The sequence below is a fragment of the Equus caballus genome, chromosome 2 (genome assembly GCF_041296265.1).
Source record: "Equus caballus isolate H_3958 breed thoroughbred chromosome 2, TB-T2T, whole genome shotgun sequence".
In the NCBI taxonomy this organism is placed as follows: Eukaryota; Metazoa; Chordata; class Mammalia; order Perissodactyla; family Equidae; genus Equus; species Equus caballus.
Window position 1 is genome coordinate 62,605,872 of NC_091685.1, and position 27,912 is coordinate 62,633,783.

At 37.8% G+C, this 27,912-nt stretch overlaps 2 protein-coding genes across 10 annotated transcripts in view; one reads left to right on the forward strand and one right to left on the reverse strand.

Moving 5' to 3' along the window:
- The window catches only part of CCDC25 (coiled-coil domain containing 25), a 70,710-nt gene extending 69,553 nt beyond the window's left edge, over positions 1-1,157 (reverse strand). Inside the window, exon 1 of one of the 4 annotated variants that reach the window (XM_070261271.1) lies at positions 930-1,139. In XM_070261271.1, the coding sequence (XP_070117372.1) occupies positions 930-1,134 (205 nt within the window). In that variant the 5' untranslated portion in view covers positions 1,135-1,139. Of the gene's footprint in view, positions 1-929 lie in introns of all 4 variants that reach the window. The other 3 variants (XM_070261273.1, XM_001492881.5, XM_070261274.1) reach the window with 3 other exon arrangements.
- ESCO2 (establishment of sister chromatid cohesion N-acetyltransferase 2) lies at positions 119-27,912 on the forward strand. 6 transcript variants are annotated; one of them, XM_023636199.2, is made up of 11 exons: positions 119-176; positions 3,736-3,804; positions 4,582-5,407; positions 8,900-8,993; positions 13,861-13,918; positions 16,637-16,763; positions 17,913-18,044; positions 19,132-19,221; positions 19,882-20,025; positions 22,654-22,829; positions 26,413-27,912. In XM_023636199.2, exons 2-11 carry the CDS (start codon positions 3,752-3,754, stop codon positions 26,549-26,551), a joined length of 1,839 nt encoding a protein of 612 aa, XP_023491967.1. In that variant the 5' UTR covers positions 119-176; positions 3,736-3,751; the 3' UTR covers positions 26,552-27,912. The 6 variants fall into 6 exon arrangements, with proteins under 6 accessions (XP_023491967.1, XP_070117371.1, XP_023491968.1 ...); XM_014737827.3 differs by lacking the exon at positions 119-176 and adding an exon at positions 2,452-2,699; XM_070261270.1 differs by lacking the exon at positions 19,132-19,221.

Sequence of the window (27,912 nt, forward strand, 5' to 3'; positions counted from 1 at the left end):
TGCCATGAGTAAGTTAAACAAAATCATTCATTTATTCAACAAACACTTATTAAGTAACTATTATGAGCCAGGCACTACGCTAGGGAAACAAGATAAAGAGCCCCTGTCCCTGCCTCAAGGGGCTTACACTCTAACTCAAGCAGACAGCATTCAGTACCGTAAGTGCAATGCCAAAGGTAAACATGGGACATTAAGGGGGGCGGGGGGGTCCCAAAGAGGTGTATCTAAGCAATCTCTGGCTGGGAGCTGGGTCGGAAAAGGTATTCGGAAAACAGGCCAGAGCTGTCGTACCAAAGTAGGAGGTAACTGGGGGCTGATTCTAAGCACAGGGAACCACTTAAGCAGAGAAACGAAGACACAGCATTACCTGGGAACTAACAGCCCCCTTCCCTCGCCTGCCAAAGACAAATCAGAAACATCATCAATGTCACTTTTCAAGATCTGGACATCAACCATGTCCAAGGAGTGGCAGCATGGCCATTCCAGGGTCTTTTTACTGCTTTCTGTCGCATCCAGGCCCTACGACCCATTCCTAGAAGAGTAAGGCGCACTTCCTGCGAGGCAGAGCAGCTGGCAGGTGTCTCGTTTCTTCCTCAAAGTGGGTAATGACCAGGGTGCAGTCAGAGTAAAGCCCGCAAACAGGGGTGGGGAGGGAGGGGGCTGTGAAGAAGCCCACAAACTCTACCCAACTCCAGGTAGCGACCGGAGGTCTTTGCGATTGAGGGAAGAGAACTCCCGAACGCAGAGTCAGCAGGGGGAATGGGCCCTTTACGGCCCCCAGGCCCTGACGAAGGGGCACTCGGGACGGCAGGGGGGCCGAGAGGGCGAGGGAAGAGGTACCCCTTGCCGACGAGGCGACGGCCTGGGGGGGTCCCAGCTTAGAGCCCCGGTGTTGAGGAAGGACCCAGGAGGTCGGCGCGCCCACTCACCACTGCTGCTGGTGAAGTAGAACACCATGATCCCGGCGGCGGCGGCGGCGGCGGCGGCGGCGCAAGGACTCCAGCGCGCAGCAACAGCGCTCAACTCGCGCAGCCCAGGATACCATACGCGCCGAGGCCACGGGTCCCCCGGAAGCCTTCCGCGCACTTCCGGCGGACGTCGGGGCACGTCAAAAAGCCGACCCGTCAGCGCCATCTTTAATCCTGGCGAAGGGGAGGGTGTTGGCGGGCTAGGGAGCTTCAATGACTTGGGGTTTGAGGTAAGGAGGGTGGCGCCAGGACAATCGGCGGTTGGAAAACATAGCGGGGAAACGCCTTCGTCTTAAAAGAAAAATGCCATTGGTCAGCTTTATTTTCAGAACCTCCTCCCGGTGGGCGGTCATGTCTTGAGGCTTATCTATTGGTTTATCTGCCTCCCCTCACCCCCTAGGGACTCCGTAAGAGCAGAAACCATGCGCCTTTTAGATGTTCGCGGCACCAATCACGGTACTTGACGCTTCGTAGGAGCTCATTAAATTTTGAATGAACCCAAATTCCTCCACTATTCTCATTCTAGCTCCACCTCTGTAAGATGCATATCGGACACATTGTGTGCTTCACTTCATCTGCAAAATAAAGATGAACAAAGCAGAAAATTCATAGGTTCTTTTGCTGAGGTTAAATAAATTGATAGGCGTATAGGGTTTAGAACCTAGCGCTCAACTAAAGTGAATTGTTAGTGGTATTCCCCAGAGGCAATATGCCTCTTGGGGTTTGGACTTGGACTGTTCTGTCTTTAAATCTAAGATTGCCATCTATTAGCTATGAGATTGGGCAAATTCCAAACCTATGTATGAACGGTCAGAGACTTTACTGCCGTAAAGTGAGAATAATCTTACCCACGTAAAGCTCCCACAGCGCTGAGCTTTGAATGAATGATTACTTCATTCTGACCGACTTCATTCTACGAAGTTAAGTGCATCACTTAACTAAATTTATTTAGAACTAAAAACGTGCCAGAGACTGTACCAGGAGCTGGTGACACAAAGATAATAACCATAGCTAACAATCATGAATGCTTTAGGAATCTTCCGGTTTCCCGAAGCAAGAACCTAGACAAGGCCTGTAAATAGTCATTGTTCTAGGCCCTCAGTTTTATTGTTTGTAAAATAGTGATAATACACACCTCATAGATTGTGGTGAGGAGTAAGTGAAATAAAACACTCAAAGCGTGTAAGAATGCTTGGCACATAGATGTTAGTGCTATCATTTAATTTTTTAACTTGAAAAACAAAATATGAGCTAGAAACCTAAAATATTACTAATAGAAAAAGGTTAACTATAAAGTTTCAAATGGGAAAAACAATTGCCTCGAGAATCTTGAAGAGGCTACTTTACAAAAACTTCTTACACTCAGGGCCCCCCAGAATACCTCGAGTTCACGAGGACGCCTTTATTGGGCTGAAAACTACAATTCCCAGAATGCACGTAAACAAGGCCTCAGGAATGGAGCCCCGCGCTGCCGCAGGGGATTGTGGAAGGCGTGGTTTCCCTGAGAAGAGAGCGTTCCACATCCCAAGGGCGGGAGAATCTTGGAGACCGCCTCCCGGGTGGGCGGGGGCAAGGACTAGGGCGCGACCAATCACCGAGCCAGCCCCTGGAAGCGCTGAGAAGCCGCGAATCGGAACGCCGCGGCTTCCGCCTTGCCTGGCGCGCAATAATTTGAATACAGTGGAGGAGCGCTGGCTCGGCTGAGGAGAGGTCGCGGCTGCTGAGGCGCAGGTAATACCGCGGAGCCGAGGCGTGCGGGGGAACGCGGAGGAGAGCGCGGGGCTCTGGGGCGCGCGGGGCTTGATGTCAGGGAGAAGGGGCTTTTGCCCCGGCCTGGGCGCGCTGGCCGCTGGAGCGCGAAGCCGCCGGCCGTTCTCGACACGGCCCCCGGCTCGCAGGCTTCCCCACTTTCTGAGGCCGGAGCGGTCTGGGATTTGGCCCTGACAGGGCTCGGGGCAGGGCGCCTTTCTCTCCTCCCTGTGCTCGTCCAGTCCCAGAAGGGGCTTCCCGGAAGCCGCGGCGCGACCTCCGTTTCCAGAAGCCGGGTCTTTCTGATTAACGCTGAAGCAGGCTTATGTCGCTTTTTTTTAATCTACCTGACCCGAAGAAAGGGGAAGGGGGCTTTCCTGAGCGCCCTGGCACCTGCTCGCGGCCCGCGCGCGCTCGGGCCTCTCCGCAGCCGTGGGAGTCGCGCGGCGCGCGGGTCGGGAGGGAGGCGGCGCGCCGAGCCGGGGCTGCAAACGCTCGCCGCCTCGGCTGGCCGTCCGGCTGCTGGGGAAGCGGTGAAGGCGGCGACGAGACGTGTAGACGGAGCGCTAAGGGAGCGAGGGCGGCCTGCACGCTCCGGGCAAGGGCGTGTGACGGCGGGAGGGCTGGCCGCGGGCCGGGGGTGCGACGCTGCTGGAAGATGCAGCGTTTACACTCGGTGTGAGTTAACCCGGCTCAGTAGAGGGGACCGTGTCCCCTGAAATGGGGTAAAAGATCTTTCCTCCGTGGTAGAATTATTGTCCAGCTGGAAACCTCCTGTGCTGTTCCTGCTTTTATTTTCTGTTCTTAATTGCTACTGTGATGCAGTGTTTTTTTTTTTTTTTCTCCTTCTTGTTTTAGATCTTTACTACTGATTTGCTTTTTAAAAAACCCTTTTCTTGGATCTTTATGAACCGTCACCCCTCTGAGGACTTTTTCAGACTTTTAAAGTATAGTTTTGATACAGTGGTTTTTATACGCTTTGGATGAATCTCGTTTATAATTGTGCCGTTGCTTTTAGGAGCTCAGCTAAGAGGATGTCTCCTTTTACTCCGAGGAAGAGGAGGCAGCATTCTTTGAACCGTGACAAGTGAGTCTCATCCTTTTGGTAAACTCTTAAAAAAGAAAGATCCACCTTCTTTCTTATCTTCACTCTTCAGTCTCTTAAAATTTCCATTCTTTCTCTTGCCTACTACTTGTAGCTATAGCAGTACTTTATTTTCTAATTATGCTCTGGAAATACTGTAAGCTTTCATAATTAGTTGTTTAGCACCTTTGGAGGGAATCAGAAAGAGCTGTTTTCTATGGCTTGGAAATGTATGTATAACATCTTTTATTCCCTTGCTCCTTCCTGCTGTCTTACGTAATATTTAACATAGTGTTTTGCATACAGTAGATGCTCGTCTGTAGGCTAGGAATCTGTACTCAGTACTTCCTAATGTCATACCAGAGATATAAAGTACTCTACACACAACAGGCCCTTGGGGTCAGAATTAATCATTTTAGTGGACTTGTAGCCAATGGAGTATATGTGCTATAATTAGTATATGGCCAAGACATAGAAATAAGTTTAGAACACACACACATATACATGCATATCAAGGCTTCTTTGTAAACAGTGTTTGTTTTCACAAACATTGGGATCTTAACTTCTGAAAAATATTTGCATGCTTCGTTTGGTAAAGATGAAGGAATTTGAGAATCCTATTGTTAAACTAATAGATAATATGTATGGATGGATCTTTGGTGGAAAGTATATATTGTTTTTAATATGACCTACAGTAGAGTTTATTACTTAGCAGTAGATTGACATAAAAATTGAAGCAAAATAATGATACTTATCAATAGACTTTGTTTCTTTTCATAGCCTATTATCAGATATTCCGTCAAAGAAATCAATTTTGGACTTTACTGAAAATATACTTCCATCACCTAATAAAAAGCACATTTGCCAAAGCAGTGATAAAAATGAAGAAAAGATGCATTGCTCTCAACAAGGCCATTTCATTTCAAGTCCACTCAAAACAACTAAAAAAAATAGATTGCCATCAGCAAATCAGGGTTCACCATTTAAATCTGCTGTGTCTACTGTATCATTTTATAACAAAGATAAGTGGTACCTCAATCCATTGGAAAGAAAGCTGATAAAAGAGAGTAGACCCATTATGAAAAATGAAGATAAGTCTTTTCCCAGTGTGACAGAAAAAATGCAAGGAAAACCAGTCTGCTCCAAGAAGATGAACAGAAAACCACAGAAGAGTTTAACTGCTAAGTGTCAACCAAGTTATAAGTGCATCAAGCCTGTATCAAAGAATTCTAAAAATTCGAAGCAAAATCGGGTGACCTATAAACGAATCGTGGAGAAAGAGAATAATTGTTATTCAGCTGAAAATCTGAATGGTCCTCGCGTTCTAAGCCAAAAAGTCAAACCACAAGTTACACTCCAGGGTGGAGCTGCATTTTTTGTTAGTAGAAAAACATCCTCTTTTAGAAAATTGTCTCTAGAAAATAAGCCATTACTGGGATTTACCCAAAAGAATAAATCAGAAGTGATTGAAGATTCTGATGAAGAGACTGTCAGTAAAAGAAAAAGTTTTGAGATGAGCCAAGAGCCAAAGGACTTGTTACTAGAAAAGGAACTGAACATTGAGCTGCTGGGTGCAAGAAGTAAAAATGAAGAGAAGTTAATAAAGGTAAAGAAAACTAGACATATCACTTTAAAGGCTAAGTTGGCTATATAACAGTACTTCAGTATACATAAAATATATATAATGTAGTTGAACAAAATTTTCTTCACAGTCTGCAGGACTGCTTTTATGAAGCCAAATAGTATAGTTTTTGTTTTTTGTTTTTTTTTAAAGATGTTATTTTTCCTTTTTCTCCCAAAGTCCCCTGGTACATAGTTGTGTATTTTTAGTTGTGGGTCCTTCTAGTTGTGGCGTGCGGGATGCCGCCTCGGCATGACTTGATGAGCAGTGCCATGTCCACACCCAGGATTCAAACCAGCGAAACCCTGGGCCACCGAAGTGGAGCGCATGAACCCAACCACTCAGCCACAGGGCCGGCCCCCCAAATAGTATAGTTTTAATTGCTCCAAAGAATTTAGTGGCAGGATGGAAAGATGAGACTTTTCTCCTTTTGGCTTAAAGAAGCCTACCAACATTTTCTTGGCATTAAGGTATACATTTCATTAAATTCCCTCATGACAAAACTAACGTCTACAGAAGCCTAACAACTTTTTATTTTGTAGTCAGTGTTTTTAAAAAGGAGAAGTAGGGCCAGCCCAGTGGCTCAGAGGCTGGGTTCACACGTTCTCCTTCAGCGGCCCAGGGTTTACTCGCCTGGATCCCAGGTGCACACCTTCACGCTGCTTGTCAAGCTATGCTATTGCAGGGATCCCATTTATAAAATAGAGGAAGATGAGCACAGATGTTAGCTCAGGGTCAGTCTTCCTCAGCAAAAAGAGGAGGCTTGGTGGCAGATATTAGCTCAGGGCTAATCTTCCTCAAAAAAAAAAAGTTCAGGTAGTAGATTTCCAGAGTATGAACATATTGGGTTTTTTGTTTGTTTCAGCTCATTATTTAAGTACTAGATTATTCTTGAAAATTTAGAGAATACGGAAAATATAATAAAATATATCCTCTGTAATCCTACTACTTGGAGGTGATCACTGTTAATGTATAGTTGGGTTTTTGTTTATTTTATATAGTATGTTTTCATAGTTACATTCTATGCTATTGCTCATATTTAACACTGCTAGCCTAGACTAGTGTTGGCTAATACAAATAGAACACCAACCACTTGTAATTCAAAATTTTCTAGTGGCCACATTAAGAAAGTAAGGGGGAAAAAAGATAAAAAAAGCTTAACCCAAATATTTTAAATGTTACCATTTCAATGTAATCAATGTAGAAATTTATGAATGAGATATTTTACAATTTTTTTGTGCTAAGTCCTTGAAGTCCGTGTTTATTCTCAGTTGCAGCATATCTCAACTGGGGCTAGCCATGTTGCAAATTCTCATTAGCTACCTGTGGCTGGTGGCTACCATAATAGACCATGCAGGTCTGCACCTTCTATTGTTGAGCTCCTATCAGTAATCTTATGAGAGAAAGATTGTTTTTGTCCTGTAGCTAGAGGCAGAAAGCAATCTAGCAATTGAGGCAACTGGCCTTAAGAAAGGCTGTGTCCCAGTTCGGGCCTTCCATGTCTGTGGTGACTTATTTATTCTTGTCACAACCCTTGCAGCTGGAGAAGTGATAGATTTTCACACAGGGCCCAGTACACTCTGAGGCTTATCTGTTGAGCAATTCAAACTCTATCCTCATTTCTCTCCTCACTCACCTCCTCTCCTTATTGTTCTCATTGCTCCTCTCAAATTCAACCCCAGTTCTTACCTCTTGTAGTCACCTAAATTTCAAATCTCAGTGTCAAAGATTATTAAATTGGTGGCAGGTGGACCACATCCAGCCCATGGATGTTTTGCTTCACCTACATTATGTTTAAAAAAATTTGAGCTAGCATTTTTTAAAAATATAAGATAACAGTTTTATGGTGTTTTGTGAAAAATTGAGATCTGGCAAAGCTAAGCACTCATTCCTGCATGGCATTAATCTCTCAGAACAGACTATCAGGCTACCCCTTAACAGTAAGGGGCCCTTCATTTCCCTCCACTAAATCAGTGTATGTAAACGTATTTAGATCAGTCCAGTTTTGCTATTAATTTTACTTACCTGATGCTCTTGTGGTCATTTAAGTTTGCAGTCCCCTTGTAAATGCTGCTTCCTGTTTATCAGGTATTGCCAAGTATATTGTTAAATGGAACATGTTCTTGCTGTCTAAGCCATGACAGTCTAATTCTACTAATTCTTCATATTGTTTTCGCCAAAAAAAAAAAAACCCTATATCTTGATAGTTTTGGTTACATGGGTATATAGGTTTATCAAAATTCATCAAACTGTATACTTTATGTCTGTGCACCTCACTGTGTATAAATAAACCCCATCATTAAAATATTTGGAGTGCATCTCAAGCTAAAATTAGTTCTTAATCCAGCAAACAAAGTGGGGAGCATCTCCACCCATCTGTGTCCTGATTAGTATTCTCCATATATATCTGGTAGTGAAGATACAGCCTTGATAGAGTGACATGATGAATTCTCTGCAACACTCTTTTCTGCCTTATTTTCTTTTCTGAGCTTCATTTTAAGGGGCTGGGTATTGAGTTCTGTCTAGTTTTCAGTAGTCTGAGAAGCTGGGCTTTTGGGCATCTTAAATTTGTGGAACTGGGCTCTGTTCTCTTCTTAAGATTATGGAGCCCTGAGAAATGGCAAACTGATGGATTGTCCTACCTCTAGTAAAATATTATGGTTTGAATAGGAATTCTACTTTTTTTTCCCCTCCCCAAAGCCGCAGTACATAGTTGTATATTCTAGTTGTAGGTCCTTCTAGTTCTTCCATGTGAGCCACTGCCACAGCATGGCTACTGACAGATGAGTGATGTGGATCCATACCTGGGAACCAAACCTGGGGCTCCAGAGCAAAGCATGCCAAACTTTAACCACTAGGCCATCAGGGCTGGCTCAGGAGTTCTACTTTAATCAAAAGTTTTTTTCCTTTTTCCCCAAGCTATATATTCTCTAAGTCTCACCAAATTAGTAGTGTTAGTGAAATTTGTCAGAATTTTTTCTACCTTGCTTTTCCCACTTCCCTGCTAAAGTGCCAAAAGTGGGAGTTTGAAGCCTCTCCAGCTACTCTAGAATGTTCCTTTTTCCTTGGCTGCCTGTTTTTAAAGCTTATGACAAAGGGTTGTCCCTTTCTAGTTTAGTGGCTGCTGGTGAAATTTTTACTAAATTTTTGTGTTGTTCAATTCATTGTTATAGAATGGATGTTTTATAATCTTCATTCTGCTGTCTTTATCAGGAAATATACATTTTTGACAGGATGACAAATTACAAACTTAAATATGCACGTTCTGTCTTAAAAGGTTGTCTACATTTAGTAAATATAGAGGAAAATTTTTTAAATAGATTGAAAATTTAGGATTTAAAATCAGGTTATGAAATGTAATTCATAATAAACTAGATATTTTGTTTTAGAAACAGATCTATTGGAATTCATTCACTAAATAAAAAATGATTAAGAATTATAAGTTTCCTTTAATTTTACCTATTCATTATTTTCCAGGATTCATCAGGTGCAGTAGTTTCTTCAAGGGAATGTAAAACTGGTGAAAATAAATGTTTTCCTTCAGAAGATTCTCTGAGTGAGAACAAGGCAGGTAAGTAAGAGAAAACTTCTCTTGTAAATAATGAGTTTATTTACTTGTAATAATGCTTCATTACATGTGTCTTTGTGAAATTATATTTAATAATATTTTTGGGTTTTTTTATATTCAGTATTTGTGCCTGTGTTTGTATGAGCTATGGAATGTGGCCAGGTTACTTAAGCTCCGTATAGCTGGGTGTTCTCATGATACCTACCCTATCTACCTTTACCCAAAGTAATATAAAGGAGTAAAAACAATTTATATTATATATTTGTGATCAAAGCCCAGTTGTAAGCAGAACTGACTAAGCCATAGAAAAGACACTGAATTGGCCATCAGGAACCTTGGGATTTTGTCCAGGCCTGCTACTAATTAACTGTATGATCTAAGGAAGAGATCTCTAAAGGGGTTGGTCTTAATTTTTACATTCCTCTTAATTTTGAAATCCTATTGCTAAGTTATAGTATCATTGTTCAATTAAACAATAGTTACTAAACTATGAATATATAAAGAGGTTAATTAACATTCTACTTACCAACCAGATTCTTGCAACTTTTCCTTGTTGGTTGTATCTATAAATTTGGAAATAAATTAAAATTCTAGGAGTAGACATGCTGACTATAGTGAGAGACTATAGCTCATAGGAAGAAAACAAAAAAAGATTAAACTAAAAGCATAATCTGGAACAATAGCCCTTTAGAGCATCTAATGATATATGTATAGAGAGAGAATGATTTTTTGTAATGATAATTCTGAGATACACAGCTAGTACTGTTAATAACTAGTATTTACTGGGTACTATACCAGGCAGTGCTAAGTATTGGTAAGGTTTATGTTTCCCATGGATTGTGCTATCACTGATGGAATAGAACATGTAACAGAAAAATAATACCTTTCTATTTACAGTAGTTATAAAATTTTCTTTTAAAATAAGTTAATTTCAGTACATTGTCTAAGTCCATTTAAAGAAAAATATTTAGTGATTAAAAAATAATATAGATGGTACAAGGATATGGCAAAATTCATGAAGGTGGTATACAAATGACAAAAGTTTATTACTTAAGTATAGTTTATCGTTTAATTCTCACAACAATCCTAGGAAATAGATTTGTATGCCCATTTTATAGATGAGGAAACAGACTTAGGTTAAGTAACTTATCCATAGCAGATTAGAATCTCACCTGTCTTGGCCTTGTTTCTAGAAAATGAGCTCTAATTATTTTTCAATGCAAAGTTAAAAGTTTGCTTTTTACTGTATAGCCCGCTTTCATCATATTTTTCTTTAATCAGCTACTAGTTTACTTTGGTTTTTTAATAAGGTTTTTCTTTTGCAATAATTTTAGATTTACAGAAAAATTGTAAAGATGGTACAGAGAGTTCCTGTGTATCATTCACTTTATTTCCCCCACGGTTACCATCTTATATTACCATGGTACCTTTGTCAAAACTAAGAAACTGATGTCAGTACATTATTATTAACTAAGCTCTAGACTTTATTTGGAGTTCACCAGTCTTTTTCATTAATGTCTTCTTTCTGTTCTAGGATTGAATCAAAGTACCACATTACATTTAGTTGTCGTGTCTCCTTAGTCTCCTCTGGTCTGTGACATTTTCTCAATCTTTTCTTCATTTCCGTGTTTTCATGACCTTGACATTCTTGAGGAGTACTGGCCAGGTATCTTGTAGAATGTCCATGATCTGGGTTTGCCTGATCTTTTTCTCATCATTAGACTGGGGTTATGAGTTTTTGGGAAGAATGGCACTGAAGTGAAGGGTCCTCCCTATCACATCGTTTTGGAGGTGCTAGTGTCCACATGACATTACAGATGATGTGAAATTTTATCACTCGGTTAAGATCAGATTTGCGAGGTTTTTCCACTGTAAGGTTACTCTTTCCTTTTCCATAGTCAATTCTTTGGATGCAACCCACTTAGTCTGGCCCACCCTCTCAGGGAGGGTTGGGGATTAAGTTCCATCTCCTGGAGGGGGAAATATTTACATGTATTATTTGGAATTCTCCTGTAAGGAAGAGTTGTCTCTTCTCTCCCATTTATTTATTCAATCTTTAAATAAATAAATAGACTCGTGGATACTTAGCAGTATGGGCTCAGGACTATTTATTTTATATTTTGGGTCATAATCTAATACTACATTATTTATTTTGTTGCTCAAATTGTTCCAGCTGTGACCATTGGGAAATCTTGTCATGTCAGTTGTCTTTGACATGTCCCATTCTTTTATTTTTTGAGCACTTCCTTACTTTCTGGCACTACAAGATGCTCCAGGCTCATCTTGTATTTTCCCTGCCCCAGTCCATTTCTCCAAGGAACCCTGGTGCCTTCTATTGGAGAATATTATTTAGAAACTATGATCTGGACTTGGTGTGGTCATTGCTACTGGAGTGTTGTTGTTTCTAGGCCCTCTCAGCAGACAGAGCTCGGAAATACATGTATGTGTACTGACCCATGTATACACACGTATCTATAATTGTTTCTGTATTGCTCCATCTGTACATATACTAAATAAACATGAGTTCAAATTTGATATCTCTGACTCTCATCCAGTACCACAGGATTATCCATTCCTCTGTTTTTCTCTGTAACTTCCCTCAGACAGTGAGAAACCTAGTTCCCACCATTCAATTCCCACCTACTTAATTGTTCAATCCCAGTCTACCTGCAAAACAGTTTCAGCATTGTTAATTCATATGCCTGTGAGAAATAAATTTTCCAGAGTATAAAATTTAAGTACAGGCCTTTTATCTATAGCCTTATAATTTCTAGTCAAAACACCATTTTGCAGAGTTACCCAGGTCAGCTTCCATTTCTTCTACCTCCTTCAGTGCAGTTATGCCATATAGTTCTAACATAGTTAGAGTCAAGAGTCATTTGTCACAGGCTGCATTCCATCTTGGGATCCCTCAACATCGTGATTGATTTTTGTTTGCTTGTTTTTACATACGTTAAATTTAACTGTTATATACAGTTCTATGTGTTTTATCAAGTGCATAGAACCACATATCAATGACTTCAGTACCCTACAGAACATTTCCCTTAGGTGTATCCTTTGTAGTGAACCACTCCTCCCTTCCGAATCCCCCTGGCAACCCCATTCTGCTCCTATGGTTTTACCTTTTCCGGTAAAAGTGTCACACAAGTGAAATCATGCAATACGTAGCCTTTTGGGTCTGACTACTTTCATTTAGTAAGGTGCATTTAAGATTCACCCATGTTGCATGTATCAATAGTGCATTCCCCTTTTTTGCTGAACTATGGATGTTCCATGCATAGTCTGTTTATTGTTTCCCCCATTGAAGGACATCTTGGTTGCTTCTCATATTTAGCAATTATGAATAAAACTGCTATAAACATTTGTGTACATGTTTTTATGTGGACATAAGATTTCAACACACTTGGGTGAACACCTAGAAGCATGATTACTGGGTTACGTGGTAAATCTATGTTTAACTTGATTAAAAAACTTCCAAACTGTCCCTCAGAAATTGCCATTTTGGATTGCCACCTGTAATGAATGGGAGTTCCTGTTATTCTGCATTCTCACCACCATTTGTTATTGTCAGGTTTTTTTATATTAGCCATTCTCATAGGTGTGTAATGATATCTCATTGTGCTTTTAATTTGCATTTCCCTGATGACAGATGATTATGAGCATCTTTTTTCCCTTTTTTTTGGTGAAGAAGATTCACCCTGAGCTAACATCCATTGCTAATCTTCCTCTACTTTGTATGTGGGATGCCTCCACAGCCTGACTGATGAGTGGAGTAGGTCCATACCTGGGATCTGAACCTCTGAACCCGGGCTGCCAAAGTGGAGCATGCAGAACTTTAACCTTTCGGCCATGAGGCCAGCTCTATGCTGAGCATCGTTTCATGTATTTATTTGCCATCTGTATGTCTTTGGTGAAGTATCTAATCAGACATTTTGCCCTTTTTTTGTTTCTCATTTGGATTCTTATTTATTTATTTATTTATTTTGAGGAAGATTAGCCCTGAGCTAACTACTGCCAATCCTCCTCTTTTTGCTGAGGAAGACTGGCTCTGAGCTAACATCCATGCCCATCTTCCTCTATTTTATACATGGGATGCCTACCACAGCAGGGCTTTTTGCCAAGTGGTGCCATGTCTGCACCTAGGATCCGAACTGGGGAATCCCACGCTGCTGAGAAGCAGAATGTGCAGACTTAACCACTGTGCCACTGGGCTGGCCCCCTTTTGCCCATCTTTAATTGGGTTGTTGGTTTTCTTATTGTTGAGTTTTAAGAGTTTTTTAATATTCTGAATACAAGTCCTTGATCAGAAATATGATTGCAAATATTTACTCCCAGTCTGTGGCTTATCCATTTTCTTAACACTGTTTTTTTGCAGAGCAAAAAGTTTTAAATTTGATAAAGTCCAACTTAATTAATTTTTTCTTTCATGTATTGTGCTTTTGGTGATGTATTTAAAAACGTCACCAAACCAAAGGTCATGCAGATGTTTCTCATATTTTCTTCTAGAAGTTTTATGATTTACATTTTATGTTTAGATCTGTGATCCATTTTGAGTTAATTTTATGTGTGTGTTATTTTTTTGCATTTGGATATCCAGTTGTTCCAGCACCATTTGTTGACTGTGCTTTCTCCATTGAATTACTTTTACCTCTTTGTCAAAAATCAGTTGACCATATTTGTATAGCTTTGTTTCTGGGCTCTTTATTTTTTTCCATTGATCTATTTGTCTATCCTTTTGCCAATACCATACTGTCTTGGTTACTGTTAAGTCTTGAAATCAAGTAATGGGAGTATTTTGGTCTTATTAACCTTTTATATCTTTTGAGTTTATTTTGTAATACACATTATTGTCATTTTTTCCCCCTACCAGTTTCTCCTGAGTCGATTGTCTATCCCATCTTCAGTGTGTCTTCAGTCAATACAAAAAGGTAGGGATTGCTCTTATTTTAATGTTCAAAGTTTATTTAACTCTGAGTCTTCTGGGTCTTTTTTTCTTTCTTATATTATTTAATTTGGAGAACATTTTTTTCTTCCTCACTAAGGGGATACTGAGAATAAGAGATGAAATCAGATCCTCTCATAGAAACTTCATAAGAACCTAAGAGTTGAGAGAAGGAAAAGATCTTTATGGCCTTGAGTAATAATAATTGCTAACATTTTTATACAGTACCTGGCCTTAATAAGTAGTTTATATCCATTATCTCACTTAATCCACATAACAACCTCGAAGGTAGATACTATTATTAATTCCATTTTCAGCTGAGGAAACTGTTAGTAATTCAGCCATAGTTGCACAGCTGTTAGGTGGCAGAGCCAGGACTAGAATCCATATCTGAATCAAAGCCCATTAGGCTATATTGCCTTCCCTGGGTGATAATATTAATAATAGTTAATGTTTAATGAGCATTTACAACCAGATGATGTAGGTACCATTATTACCCCATTTTATAGATGAGGAAACTCTGGCCAGAAGAGTAAGTAACTTGCAGCAGCTGAAGGCTCTTATAAATCTCAGCTGAAGCTACCATCCTGGCCGAAGCTAAGACTGGGATCAGGGGAGCCATGGGTGAGTGTGAGCATGATAGGTAGAAAAGCTCTGAAAAAGACGTTTCTTATACTCGGAACAGCTTGGGTTCTTCTCTCCCTGTTTGATGGTAAATAAATAAATAGAGGTATTGAGCAAGGAACTTCCTAACTAAGTTCTCCTACTTTTGGGGTGCCTCACCTTAAATCGCCTCAGAGATTGGGTTGATTGGGCAGCTTTTCCCCTTCAAAGGCCACATTGCTAGTTTTTTCACCTTTCTCTTTTCTCATCTATGTCTTCTTTCATGACTGTTTATCAAGGATTAAAACCTTCCACAATCAGCTGATAAAAGTATGTAAACTAATTTGATCTAGCATAAGGAGATATCAGGATACTCTTGGTTGAATCATTTGAAATTGCTCTTTATGTGGGACCCAAAAGGTTAGAGATCATCAATTTCTTGTGGTTTAATCTATTATTTTTACTTTAGGTAGATTACAGAGTCTCTGGATTCATGGTCTCACATTCATTTTTTATTTATTCATTCATTTGGCAAACATTTATAGAATACTCTGTGATATTGAACCATACTGAGTTTTAGAGATGTGAAGATAAATAACACAGGATCCTGCTGTCAAGGAAGTTATGGTTAGAGGAGGACAGGCGTTTAAACAAACACGTATAATAAAGTGTTAAAATTGCAGAGATAAAAGTAAAGAGATTGTGGTCATGCACACAGGGATGGGAAGAGCTGAGTTACTTAGCAAACGTTGCATAAAGAGGAGAGGGTCAGCGATCTTAGGCAAGTGTTTTTTATGTTTCAGGTAAGTACCATTAGTAGTTTGCCAAATCAGTTTAAGGGCATCATAGCCAGCGTTATTTCAATGGAATAATACATCTCTCATGTACTAAGTATATTTAATGTGGTTAAATATGTGTGTCTGTATTGATCATGATGTAAAATATATTTCTTACCATAGGTTTGTCAAGTCAGTTTGAAAGCCATTCTTCTGGTCAAATGATAACAAGACAGTGTGGCTTAGCTTAAAGAATTGGGCAGTTTTTTCCCAGTGTTTTCTTGTCAAGTTTTTTTTGTTTTAACCTCTTGCTTTGTGTGCTTAGTTTTTTTCCTTGCCTCTATTCTCTAGAGATTTCTATTCCTTTGGTCCTTTGAAAACCAAGGTCCTTTCATTATAAGGCAATGATTACATACTCAGTGCCTACAGAGCCAGGCAGGCTGGGCGGAGCCTGGAGCCAACTGGAGAAAGTATGCTCCATCTGAAAGTGCATGTGCTGTTGAGCTCCAGTTCAGAGATTCTTTGAAGAAATAGAGGCCTAGTGATCTTATAATGTCTCTTATACTATTGGAAATAAACATTTTTAAGTGAAATCTTTAGATTTTAAAATATTGGTAGCTGATCCAAAGATTTAAACACTATGTGAACCTCTCAAACCATGTGTTCTAGCTGTTTTTGGCCTGAGGGGCTCCAGTTTGCAACCTCTATCAGCTGATCCCAGTGTTCTTTCCTAATGGGAAAAGGTTGCCTCAACAGCATCTATCTAGGCAGAAGAATTTTTTTTCCTAAGAATTTGAGAATAGTAGGGTACTGCTTTAGGCATGAGGACTCACTGCTCAAGTGAAAAGTTGGATCATAATATGCTGGTGGCTGACTTCCTGTGGATCTGCGAGATTCGATATTAGAGTCTACTTGTTTGCTGTGGTTCTAGGAATTTTGCTATCCTACCTGGGTAAATATTGTCCTAAGATTTAATAAAGCAACAAAGATATTTTTTAAGGGTGCAGTCCACTTACAAAGAGATCCTGCGCATGTGCATCTGATGCTATAGATGAAAGTCCGTTGGACTTGGAGTTAAAAGACAAGGATTTGAGTCTTATTGCCATTCTTTACTAGTTAGTTTACCTTGAGTAAATTATTGGTCCTCTCTGAGTGGATCTCAGGTTTCTCATTGTTCCCAACCCTATTACTTCATCAAGTTACTGTCAGTAGAAAGCACTAGAAATTGCAAGGTACTCTGCAAATGTTATATACATATGTGTTTTCATTGTAATTCCTCAAAAATTTAAATTATTAAGTAGTGTTTATCAACTTTCAATTTCAAGATCTCTAGTTGAAGAACAGTCTTCTGTGGGATCCGTCATGTCTACTAACGTCTTGAAACAGATCAATACACAGAAAAGTACTAATACCAGAGATACAAATAAAGAAACAAAAGACCAGCTCATCATTGTGAGTAAATTTAAAAGAAAGCTCTTCTTGTACATGGCTCTCACATATAGAACAAGAAATCAGACATGTTGTCTTAGCATAGTTGACATGGATCATAGATATTCTGAGTTTTGTAAATACCAGCTTTGTTGTAGTGGCACCATTTAAAGCTAGTCAAGTAGATTTTCAAAGTGATAGTGTTGGGCAGTGCTAGTAATTTGGTAGAATACTGATGAATGAGTTGTCTCCAGATAAGGAAATTATTATTGATCAAGATAAGATTTAATGAGAACAGCTACGTTCTCTTAGACTTGGGTTTGGCAAACTATGACTGGGGGCCAAATCTGCCCTGTTAGCTAAAAACAACTTTTATGTTTTTAAAGGGTTGGAAGAAAAAGAGAAGAATATGTGACAAACCACGTGTGGCCTGCAAAGTATAAAATAAAATACTTACTTTCTGGACCTTTGCAGAGAAAGTTTGCCAACCACTGTATTAGATAATTCAAACCTGGTATTTTCAGTAGCGTTAAGCAATGCCTTATGAAAGAGAATGGGTGTTAAAAAGCCATGACGTTGAATGTTCCTGACTTCCCTATGTTCATGAATTTATCTGTTTTCCTGAACTTTTATTATGTATTATTTATTTTGAATAAACTTGGGCAAAGAGTTTTTAATATTCCTAACCACTTAAGCAAAAAACACTGATTATAAAGGTCCCAAAATCTTTCCCCTGCTTTGCAATAAATAATAAAAAGCCTTGAAATAAAGCATTTTTAGATCTCATTTAAGAGCTTAATAAAGAAGTTTCATTCTTCATCTTAGCTATAAATTTTGTGGTTTAATCTTATTCCTTCTCAAAACTATGGGTGTAGCTGAAGAATGCTGAGTTTTTACACCATTCAAAGAGACAGTTCCATTTCTTTGATTAATCTATGGCACTTTTAGGTCTCTTGTCTTTCCATTTTTTTGGGGAGGAGAAAAAAAGGATATAGTCAGCAAATTTTCATTTAGTATTTCACTTATGCCAGCATAAAAGGAAAATAAGGAGAAATTTGACTGAGTGAATTTCATTCACTCATTCAATGAAAATTTGAATGAATAGTTCAGATGTTCAGAGCTATTTGTGATGTGTTGAGATGGGCCTTTTTTTTTTCCTTTTTCCAATTATAGGATGCAGGTCAGAAACATTTTGGAGCCACCACGTGTAAGTCTTGCGGCATGATCTATACTGCTTCCAACCCTGAAGATGAAATGCAACATCTTCAGCATCACCATAGATTTCTGGAGGGAATAAAATATACAGTAAGTCAAAAAATAGTCTTTCAATTTGTTCTAAAAGTAAATCTGCTTTAAAAGAAACGTTGTTTTTGCTTAAATATTGAAAGATCTATATATCCATAAATATTTCGTCATCTGCAATTTTGTTCTTAATATTTGAAGTTGATGGTATTTAAAAGTTAACTTTTAATAAAAGTGCCATTTCAAACTTTCTATCCTAATATAAAGGAACTGCAGTCATGCACTGCGTGACAACATTTCGGTCAACGATGGACCACATATATGACAGTGGTCCCATAAGATTTGTACCATATTGGCTAGGTGTGTAGTAGGCTGTACCATCTAAGCTGTGTAAGTGCTATACTCTATGATGTTTGCACAATGACAAAATCGCCTAATAACATTTCTCAGAACATATCCCTGTCATTAAGCGACACATGACTGTATTGTTCTAGGTTGAATGAGCACCCTGCATCCTTACCTCTAGTTTTCTGATCAGAGCTGAAGAGTTAAGATACAAAACTCAAAGTCTTGAGGAGTTCCCCACTCCTCTCACTTTAGTTTCTTCTTTATAAATAGCCTTGGAAAAAAGCTTTGCCATGACTTCTCCAGGCTTTTTCTTTTCTGAGAGAAGAGGTCCCATCTCCTTATCAAGCACTTTTCCAGTCCAAATACATCCTATTGTTGGCCTTATCTTTATGAATGTATCTGTTACTCAAATGCATTCCCTTTTTTCCTATTTTATTGTAGTTCATGCCTTCATAAATTTTTAGCCTGAGTTCTTAAAACTGCTTATCCTATCCCTCCCCCACATTCCCACTTCTAATAATTCATCTTTTGTTCTTAATATTCTTATGAAGGGCTCTTATTTGACCTTGGCTTGTTTTATAATAGATTATGTACATGTCTCCCAATAGACTGTCAGCCCCTTAAGGACAGGTACTTTTAGTCATCTTTTATTTCCCTACCCATGTTCTTGTAGTTGGATTTTGTCCTATCTTTCTTATGTCATTCATTGTTCATTTTCTTGTCCTCTCCAGACCAAATTACTTAACATTTTTTTTTCCCCTCTTCAAATTAAACTGTGGGGTTTTCTTCCCCCCTTTGGCAGGGCTGGAAAAAAGAACGTGTAGTAGCAGAGTTTTGGGATGGGAAAATTGTGTTGGTCCTGCCACATGATCCGAGTTATGCTATCAGAAAGGTATGGATTGTTAGCTTTTTTAATCCCTGTTCTTCTCCTCCTCCCTCCCCCTCCCCCACTAGGAAGAGTTGGCGAAGTCTTATGTTGAAGAGTACAACACCTTTGCTGATAGATAATCCACTTTTGTACACGTGTAAGAATGACTTTTATAGTAGTTCATATAAAACTAAATTTGTAATTACAGGACAAATCAAGAATTGTCCGTTGGAGATTAAAGAAAACAGAAAAGGCTCTATGGCTTGTCTTTCACCTTCAGCTTCCACTTGTGAAAGATAAACTAAATGTTTTCATGTTGAGGGATTAATGGCCCCAGAGTGTACTTCTTATGTTGGTGTTGCCTGCGTTTCTTGGGCTAGGTGTTTAGCTCTAGTGAACAATGAATAAAGCTGAAACAAATCTCCCAGTTCCTACTCTTTATCCCTCCCAAGAGTCTGAGTTTTTTCCTGCTAAATATTCATTTCCATAGATTCTTAAAACACTGTTTTCAAAGTGGCAGATACATGCATCAGTAGTGAAATAATCTTGGAGATGTTAAATTTAGGAAATAGAGATAAAGGAGGCTAAAATGATAGTATCATAAATTTTGTGTATATAAATATGTATAGTTTCTGTTGTACTTTTTAAAACAAATTGACCTCTTTTGGTTTTTAACATCATTAGGTAGAAGATGTCCAAGAACTTGTCGATAATGAATTAGGCTTCCAGCAAGTTGTTCCCAGTTGTCCAAATAAAACCAAAACTTTTCTCTTTATATCTGACGAAAAGAGAGTAGTTGGGTGTTTAATTGCAGAGCCCATCAAACAGGTATGGTCTATGTGTTTTAAATTATTGGCATAATTTGCGAGCAAAATCAAGTAGTTGGGAGGAATCTCAATATGCATTTAAGAAAATGTTATTGTTAATGACTTTTTTCCCTACTGAAGTATCTTTGACTATGGATAATTGAAGTGTATTATTATTTCTATTATATTTGATATTTTGCCTAATGTATGCAGGATAAGTCATTCAGTCTTATATTCATGAAGTCATTTCCATACCTGGACTATAAAGTATAGTGATTTAAATGAGCAAATCTATAGAGCTCAGTTATTGAACATGTAGCTTAGTGCAGGTTAATATATTTGGCAAAATAGTCATTACTTGTTCCTTAGTTAGAATCTACCATAAGTACTTATTAGCAGAGGATAATTAGTACTTCTGTATTAGCACTTCTAGTACAACTAGAAGAAGAGTTGGCAAACTGCAGCCTGTAGGCCAAGTGTGGCCCACCACCTGTTTTTGTTAATAAAGTTTTATTGGAGCACAGCTATTCTCATTTATTTCCATATTGTCTTTGGCTGCTTCTGTGCTAGAGTAGCAGGGTTGGGTAGGTGCAACAGAGACCACGTGGCTCAAAGAGCATGCAATATTTACAGTTTGGCCCCTTAGAAAAATAGATTGCCAATCCTTGTTCTAGAATGGAGAGATGTAGTTTTTGCCTTCAAAGAGCTTACAGGGTAATCTTTAGCTATAGAAAATTGTAGTTCAATGTGTTCTTTTTACTTTATAATATCCCACACTCACCTCTCCTTCCTTTTAAAAATATTTATCTGTCTCAATATACCTTGAAATAATGCTAGCGTAAATTTATCTAATACCATTTTGTAAGTGCCTTCCTTTGCCCCTTCATTCCACTCTCTTTTTTTCTCTTATTTTTCTTTTTCCTGCTTTTGCATCTCATATATATACACATATATAATCTCTCCTGTGTGTTTATCAGAAGTTGAAGAGAAAAGCAGCAAGTTTGTATTATTGACAGTAAAAGTGATCAATTTGGCCTTTTTATGTAGTGATAACAGGCAAATATAGCCAATTAACTCATACATATTCTCATTGTCATTTCAAAAGCAAAGTTTTCTTAATGATAGTTAAAACTTAAGTGCACACCTATCAGAACAGCTATAATAAAAAATAGTGACAATACCAAATGCTAGCGTGGATGCAGGGAAACGAAATCTCTCATACATTGTTGGAGGGAATGTAAAAGTTATAGCCACTCTGGGAGAAGTTTGGCAGTTTCTTAGGAAACTAGTCATACGTTTACCATATCACCCAGCAATCATACTCCTGAGCATTTATCCCAGAGACTGAATACTTATGTCTATACAAAAACCCATATCTGAATGTTTATAGCAGCTTTATGTATAATAGCCAAAACCTGGAAACAAAGTGTCGTTCAGTAGGTCAATGATTAAAAAAACTGGTACATATATACAGTGGAATATTACTTAGCAATAAGAAGGAATAAACTTGATATATACAACAACTTGGACAGATGTCAAGGGCATTGTGTTGAGTGAAAAAAGCCAATCTTAAAAGGTCACAGGCTGTATGATTCCATTTATGTGACATCCTCAAAATAACAGTTATAGAGATAGAGAACAGATTGTGGTTTCCAGGGCTTAGGGATAGTAGAGGGGAAAAGGTGGGTGTGATTATAAAGAGGTAGCAAGAGGAAGATCTTTATGATGATGCAATAGCTCTGTATTTTGATTGTGATGGTTGAACAAATATACAAGTATTATGAATTTTCATGGAGCTAAACACACACATTGTACTCATGCTAATTTCTCCTTTTTTCTTTTTAAAGATTGGCCCTGAGATACCATCTGTTGCCAAAGTTTTTTTCTTCTTCCTCTCCCCAAAGCCTCCCAGTACCTAGTTGTGTATTCTAGTTGTAAGCCCTTTTAGTTCTGCCATGTGGGACGCCACCTCAGCGTGGCTTGATAAGCAGTGCTAGGTCTGCGCCCAGGATCCGAACCAGTGAAACCCTGGGCCACAGAAGGGGAGTGTGCATTTTTAACCACTTGGCCACGGGGCCAGCCCCCCATGTTAATTTCTTGGTTTTGATGTTGTACTGTAGTTATGGAAGATGTAACCATTGGGAGAAACCAAGTGAAGGATACATGGATTTTCTTTGTAATATTTTTCTACTTCCTGTGAATCTATAATTTTTTCAAAATAAAAAGTTTTAAAAAAAAACACCAACCAAATTTCATAGTTAATATGCAAAAATCTTCTTTAGTGTTATCAGTGTTTTAGGACATCATATAGACACATTTTAGGGTGGAGAGAATGGGAGAAGTTTATATACTTTATTAAAAGTAAGAGTCTGAATTTTACAATTTTTTTAATCAATAAAAGAAGGATGTTTCATAATGGTATGTAATGCACTGGAGTGTGGGGCTATCTCAACACCACTAGTATTTTTCAAGCATTGTGTGACTATAAATGGACAAGAATTCAAGAACTATCAAAGAATTTTAACATTTTTGGTGAAGGTATTGTAAGATTAATTTTAGATACTTAAGTTTTATTTAAGGAATGGTTTTAAAAAAGTAATGTGAACTCTTCTGTATTGTTAGCTCTAGATGCTTCTATATGTTATTGCAGGCCTTCCGTGTCCTGTCTGAACCAACTGGTCCAGAATCCCCAAACTCTAAAGAGTGTCATAGGGCTTGGCAATGTTCAGATGTACCAGAACCTGCAGTCTGTGGGATAAGTAGAATCTGGGTCTTCAGACTGAAGAGAAGAAAGCGCATTGCAAGACGACTGGTAGATACTCTCAGGTAAGAAATACAATAAAATGGAGCTAGATCTGGGTTAGCTTTCCCAGAGCCTTTCGCAGCTCATGAGCCAAAGGGAATGATGTTGGTAAGACACTTCTGTATAAATGCTATCAAAGTCAGGCTAAGGCAAGTGTTGGCGCTGGAAAAAAAATACTAATGTACTCGTTTAGGGCACAGCATTCCAAGTCTGAAACATTCCAGCCCTGTGCTTTTCAAGCTCCTGTGGGGAAAGACTAGTTTAATTTATTATAGATGAACACTTTAATAAAATAAAATAAAGATGAATTGCTAGAAAATGAAATAGGAAAACAAAGCAAAAACATGGAAAATACAAGCCCAGATTTTTATTAGATTCAACAAATGTAAAGTTAACATTTCAATAAAAATAATCTATCAAACAGGTTTAAAAAAAGAATTACAGGAATTGTACATGTTTGTTGACAGTGTGCAACTAGGTAGTTAATAAATACTGTAACTCATAAATGTAACCAAGTGTAAAAGTGAATTAGCAAGACAACCCACAGAATGGGAGCAATATTTGCCAATCATTTATCTAATAAGGGTCTAGTATATCTAGCATATGTAAAAGAACTCTTAGAACATAATAATAAAAAGACAAATGACCAAATTTAAAAATGGGCAAATGATTTCAATAGACATTTCTCCAAAGAAGAAATAAAAATTGCTGATAAGCACAGGAAAATATGTTCAACATCATTCGATAGCAGGGAAATTACAAACCAAAACCACGATGATACACCCTTTACGCCCTCTAGGATGCCTAAGTCAAAAAAAAGGGAAAATAGCAAGTGTTAGTTAGGTTGTGAAGAAATTGGAATCCTTGTCCATTGCTTGTGGGAATGTAAACTAGTACAGCTGCTGTGGAATACAGTCTGGCAGTGTCTCAAAAAGTTAAATTGTTACTGTATGACCCAGCAGTTCTGCTCCTAGGTATATACTCAAAAGAAATGAAAGCATTTGTCTACACAAAAACTGTTACAAGAAAGTTTGTAACAGCATTATTCATAAAAAAAAGAAAGTGTGAACAACCAAATTCACGATTAATGGATAAATATGATGTGGTATATCCGTACAGTATATACATTGGGATATTATTCAGCCACAAAAAGGAATGAAGTATTGACACATGCTACAACATGGATGAACCTTGAAAACATGCTTATTGAAATAAACCAGTAACCTAAGACCCCATATTGTCTGATTCCATTTATAGAAAATATCCAGAATAGGCAAATCCATAGATAGAAAGTAGTTCCCAGTGACTGAAGGAAGGGTGAGTGGAGAGTGACTACTAACGGGTACAGGGTTTCTTTGTGGGGTGATGAAAATGTTCTGGAATTAGATATTGGTGACGGTGACACAAATTTGTGAATATACTAAAAACCACTGAATTCTACACTTTTAAAGGGTGAATATTATAGTATATGAGTTCTATCTCAGTAAAAAATAAGTTGGCGACTGTTTTAAACTCCTATGCGCACACTTTGAACTAACACTGTGTATTGATACTTAAAATTTGTAATTTGACAAATGAGCTTACTTCTTGTTTGTTAATTTACCTAACCTAGGTTGGGTGGATGACTTTCACAATACTTATTCTCTAAATTTCTGTACTTAAGATAATGATGATAAAGCAGTGACCACACTTTGAGTAGCACTATTTTAGCCTTTTGAGTTCTATATACTTTTTAAGAAAGAAAACCAAAGACCACTGTGGAGAGCCAGTCCTGGGCCATAATCCTAGTCACCCACACATACCTTATAAAGGGGAGCAATAAGAAAAATTGGTGTCTGCAAAGATTTTTATTTTATAGTTAATTATGAAATACTTCTATTTTCTAGCTTTTATACTAAGACATACATAAATTTGGTATGAGGAATACCAGTATCTAACCTAGTTCCACCAGGCAGTAGTCTAGTGCTTGTCAAACTTGAGAGTATATATGAAGCACCTGGGGATGTTGGTAAAATGTGAGTGTGATTCAGTGGGTCAGGGTGGGGCCTGAGATTGTGCATTCCTAATACACTCTCAGGTGATGCTGAATGTTGCTGCTATGTAGATCATACTTTGAATACTAAGGTAATAGGTTAGGATATCGAGTACTAAGGTAATAATGAATTAAAATTAAGTTGCCCTCAAAGGAGAAATATCAAACACATTCAGTTGAGAACATAGTTGTCTTTTCTCACAAATTTGAGTTGAAGATACAGGCAACATAACTGACAGCTATCCTGTATATGAGGAACCTTAGGCTGAGTTCTCTCTTTTTCTAAACAGGCAATATATGTTTAAATCTTCACAGGAGTACAATATTATTCCTAGTTGTCTTACCTAAGAAGCAACTCAGGCTTAGATGGAATTATTAGTGCAAGTTTACACTGATGAGCTAGTAAAAGGACAGTTAGGACTCCAACCCACAAATCTATGTTCTTGCTATACCTGATACCACTTATAGAAGCAATAAGAACTATTTAATCAGACAAATATTTTGCTTTAGATTCTGGTAAATTTAGCAATAAACTTGTATTCAATTATATAGCAAGTATACCAGAAGCTTATATCTTATCTTCTCATTGAATCCAATTCTTTAATTTTTTAATTTGAAGTAATTTCAAACTTATAAAAGATTACCAAGAATAGCAAAAAGAACCCCCTGTATACCTTTGCCCAGATCCATCAAATTTAATTTGTACTTTCTTCCCAAATTATTTAAAAGTAAGTTGTGTACATTATGCCCCTTTACCCCTTCGTATTTCAGTGTGTATTTCTTAAGAACAAGGATATTCTCTAATACAAGCATAGTTCAGTTGTCAAATTCAGGGTATTTAATATTGATATATTTTATCTTATGTCGAGTCCATATTTCAGTTTTGTCATTTGTCTCGAATGTCCTTCGTAGCATGTTTTTTCCTGTCTAGGATCACATGTTGGCTTTAGTCATCGTGTCTCTTTAGTCTTCATCTTCCGTAACCTGGAACACCTTAGCCTTTGTCTTTTATGACATTGAAGAATTTGAAGAGTACAGGCCAGTTATTTAATGGAATGTCCCTCAATTTTGTTGAATTCTTTCAACCTTTTCATTTTATTACTTTTTAATCCTAGTTGAGCTGGATCAAGGAGAGTTGTGGTCAAAATGCAGATTAGTTTCTGCATTCTTACAGCTCTAAGCGTGCATTGTAGTTGAGAAGAATATAGTTATTGGTTAAAATCGGTGATGGTTATTTCTTGGTTTTAATTATATGTGACTTTTAATTAGCACTACTATCTTGTACTAGTTACTCGTTACCATAGAGTCAGCTAGATGGCTTAGGTAGTTCCCTTTGCCTGTCAGTAGAATTTTTTCTGGATCTCAGTTTTCTCATTTGTGAAATGATAGCATTAGTCTTCTATCTCTAAAATCTAAGGCATTAAGTCATTTTGTCACTTAATAAAATAACTATTTTAATCAAAAGTGTTTATTTAAAGAGACTGAAATTTTTGGTTTGCTTTAAAATAAATTGTGCTAATGTTTAATCAGAATTTTAGGTTGGTTCCATTGTTAACTTGTCTTCTCTTTTTTAGGAATTGCTTCATGTTTGGCTGTTTTCTCAGTACTAATGAAATAGCATTTTCTGACCCAACACCAGATGGCAAGTTATTTGCAACCAAGTACTGCAACACCCCTAATTTCCTTGTGTACAATTTTAATAGTAAAAGCTAATTTCAACTATAGAATAGTTACTGTGTGGGCGAGTGCAGACAGCCCCTTATCATATAGTATGAACTGTTTATCAAATATCAGAATACAAAGACACATGTACACACAAACCTCAATTTTTTTTCCTTATGAACTGAAAAGTCAGGGATAAATCTATTGAAAATTATCGGGGGATTCAAAGAAAGGAAAAAATCTTTGGATGATCCATACTGACTAGCACTCTGAATCCTTAATTATGAAACATCGTAGCTATAACTGGAAAATTACTTGCCTCTACGTAAAAACATTGACAAAACAAGATGGTTTTCCACAGAAGTGTGACCACTTGTCTTTTATAAAGCACACTTTTGGACTAGGATTATCACATGCCTGATCAGAAGCAAACGGAAAAATTGAAAGACAGGCAAATAATTTCCATGCCCAATATTTAAATACAATAACTGAGTTCTGTACACAAAATTCTCACTTTATAGGTACTTTGCTGTAGCAAGTCAGTTTGAATATATTTAGGAAGTGTTTTGAATTTCTAATTTGTAACAGTTGGAAAGATGGTAAACAATGAGTAAAATTTCCATATCGTTTTATGTAGAACAGAATTCTATAGCTTAATGTTTTAATCTTTTAAAAAATCATATTAATCAAAAGCACATCTGTCATCAGATTTAAACTTAGTAATTGCACTATTGTCATTTCATTAAATTTTGGTGTATGAAAATGTTAATTGTGCTACTTATCTTTAGTGAACTTATTACTGGTGATGGACATCATTAATAAAATGGATACCTAGTTGGATTAGATGATTCATATGGTTACATTTTAAGACTTTTTGCATGTGTAAAATACGCTTACTTGTTCTGAGACATCTGGCAAAAGTGCTGACAAAATGTATAATAACAGAACCAAGATTAACAAATAAATATATCTAGGGTGATGGGCCAGAGAATATGATAACATTATGTAAATATGCCTAAATATGCACACATTTTTCTAGTATAATTCTTGGACACGTACTTTGAAAAGCAAAGAATTATTCAGATTGTTTTGATTCTAAAAAAATAATTTAACTGCTTTCTGGCAATAAGGCTCTGGGGAAGTAGTTTTCCAGGTTGTGACTCTTATGTGGATTCTGTTCATCTGCATTCTTTTATTTGCCTATAAGTTAACATGATTCCAAAATTTAAAAGCCTGGGTTCGAAAAAGAATGTGGAAGTGTTAAAATGTGTGTAATTATGCAAACATTTTAATGCTATTTTCTGCGCTGCTGTTTTTTTAATTGTATTAAATATTTTATTTAAAAATTTTTATTAACATTATTTTGTTTGCTCATTGCCTTTGTGATGAATCAATTAAAATGCTTTTCAATA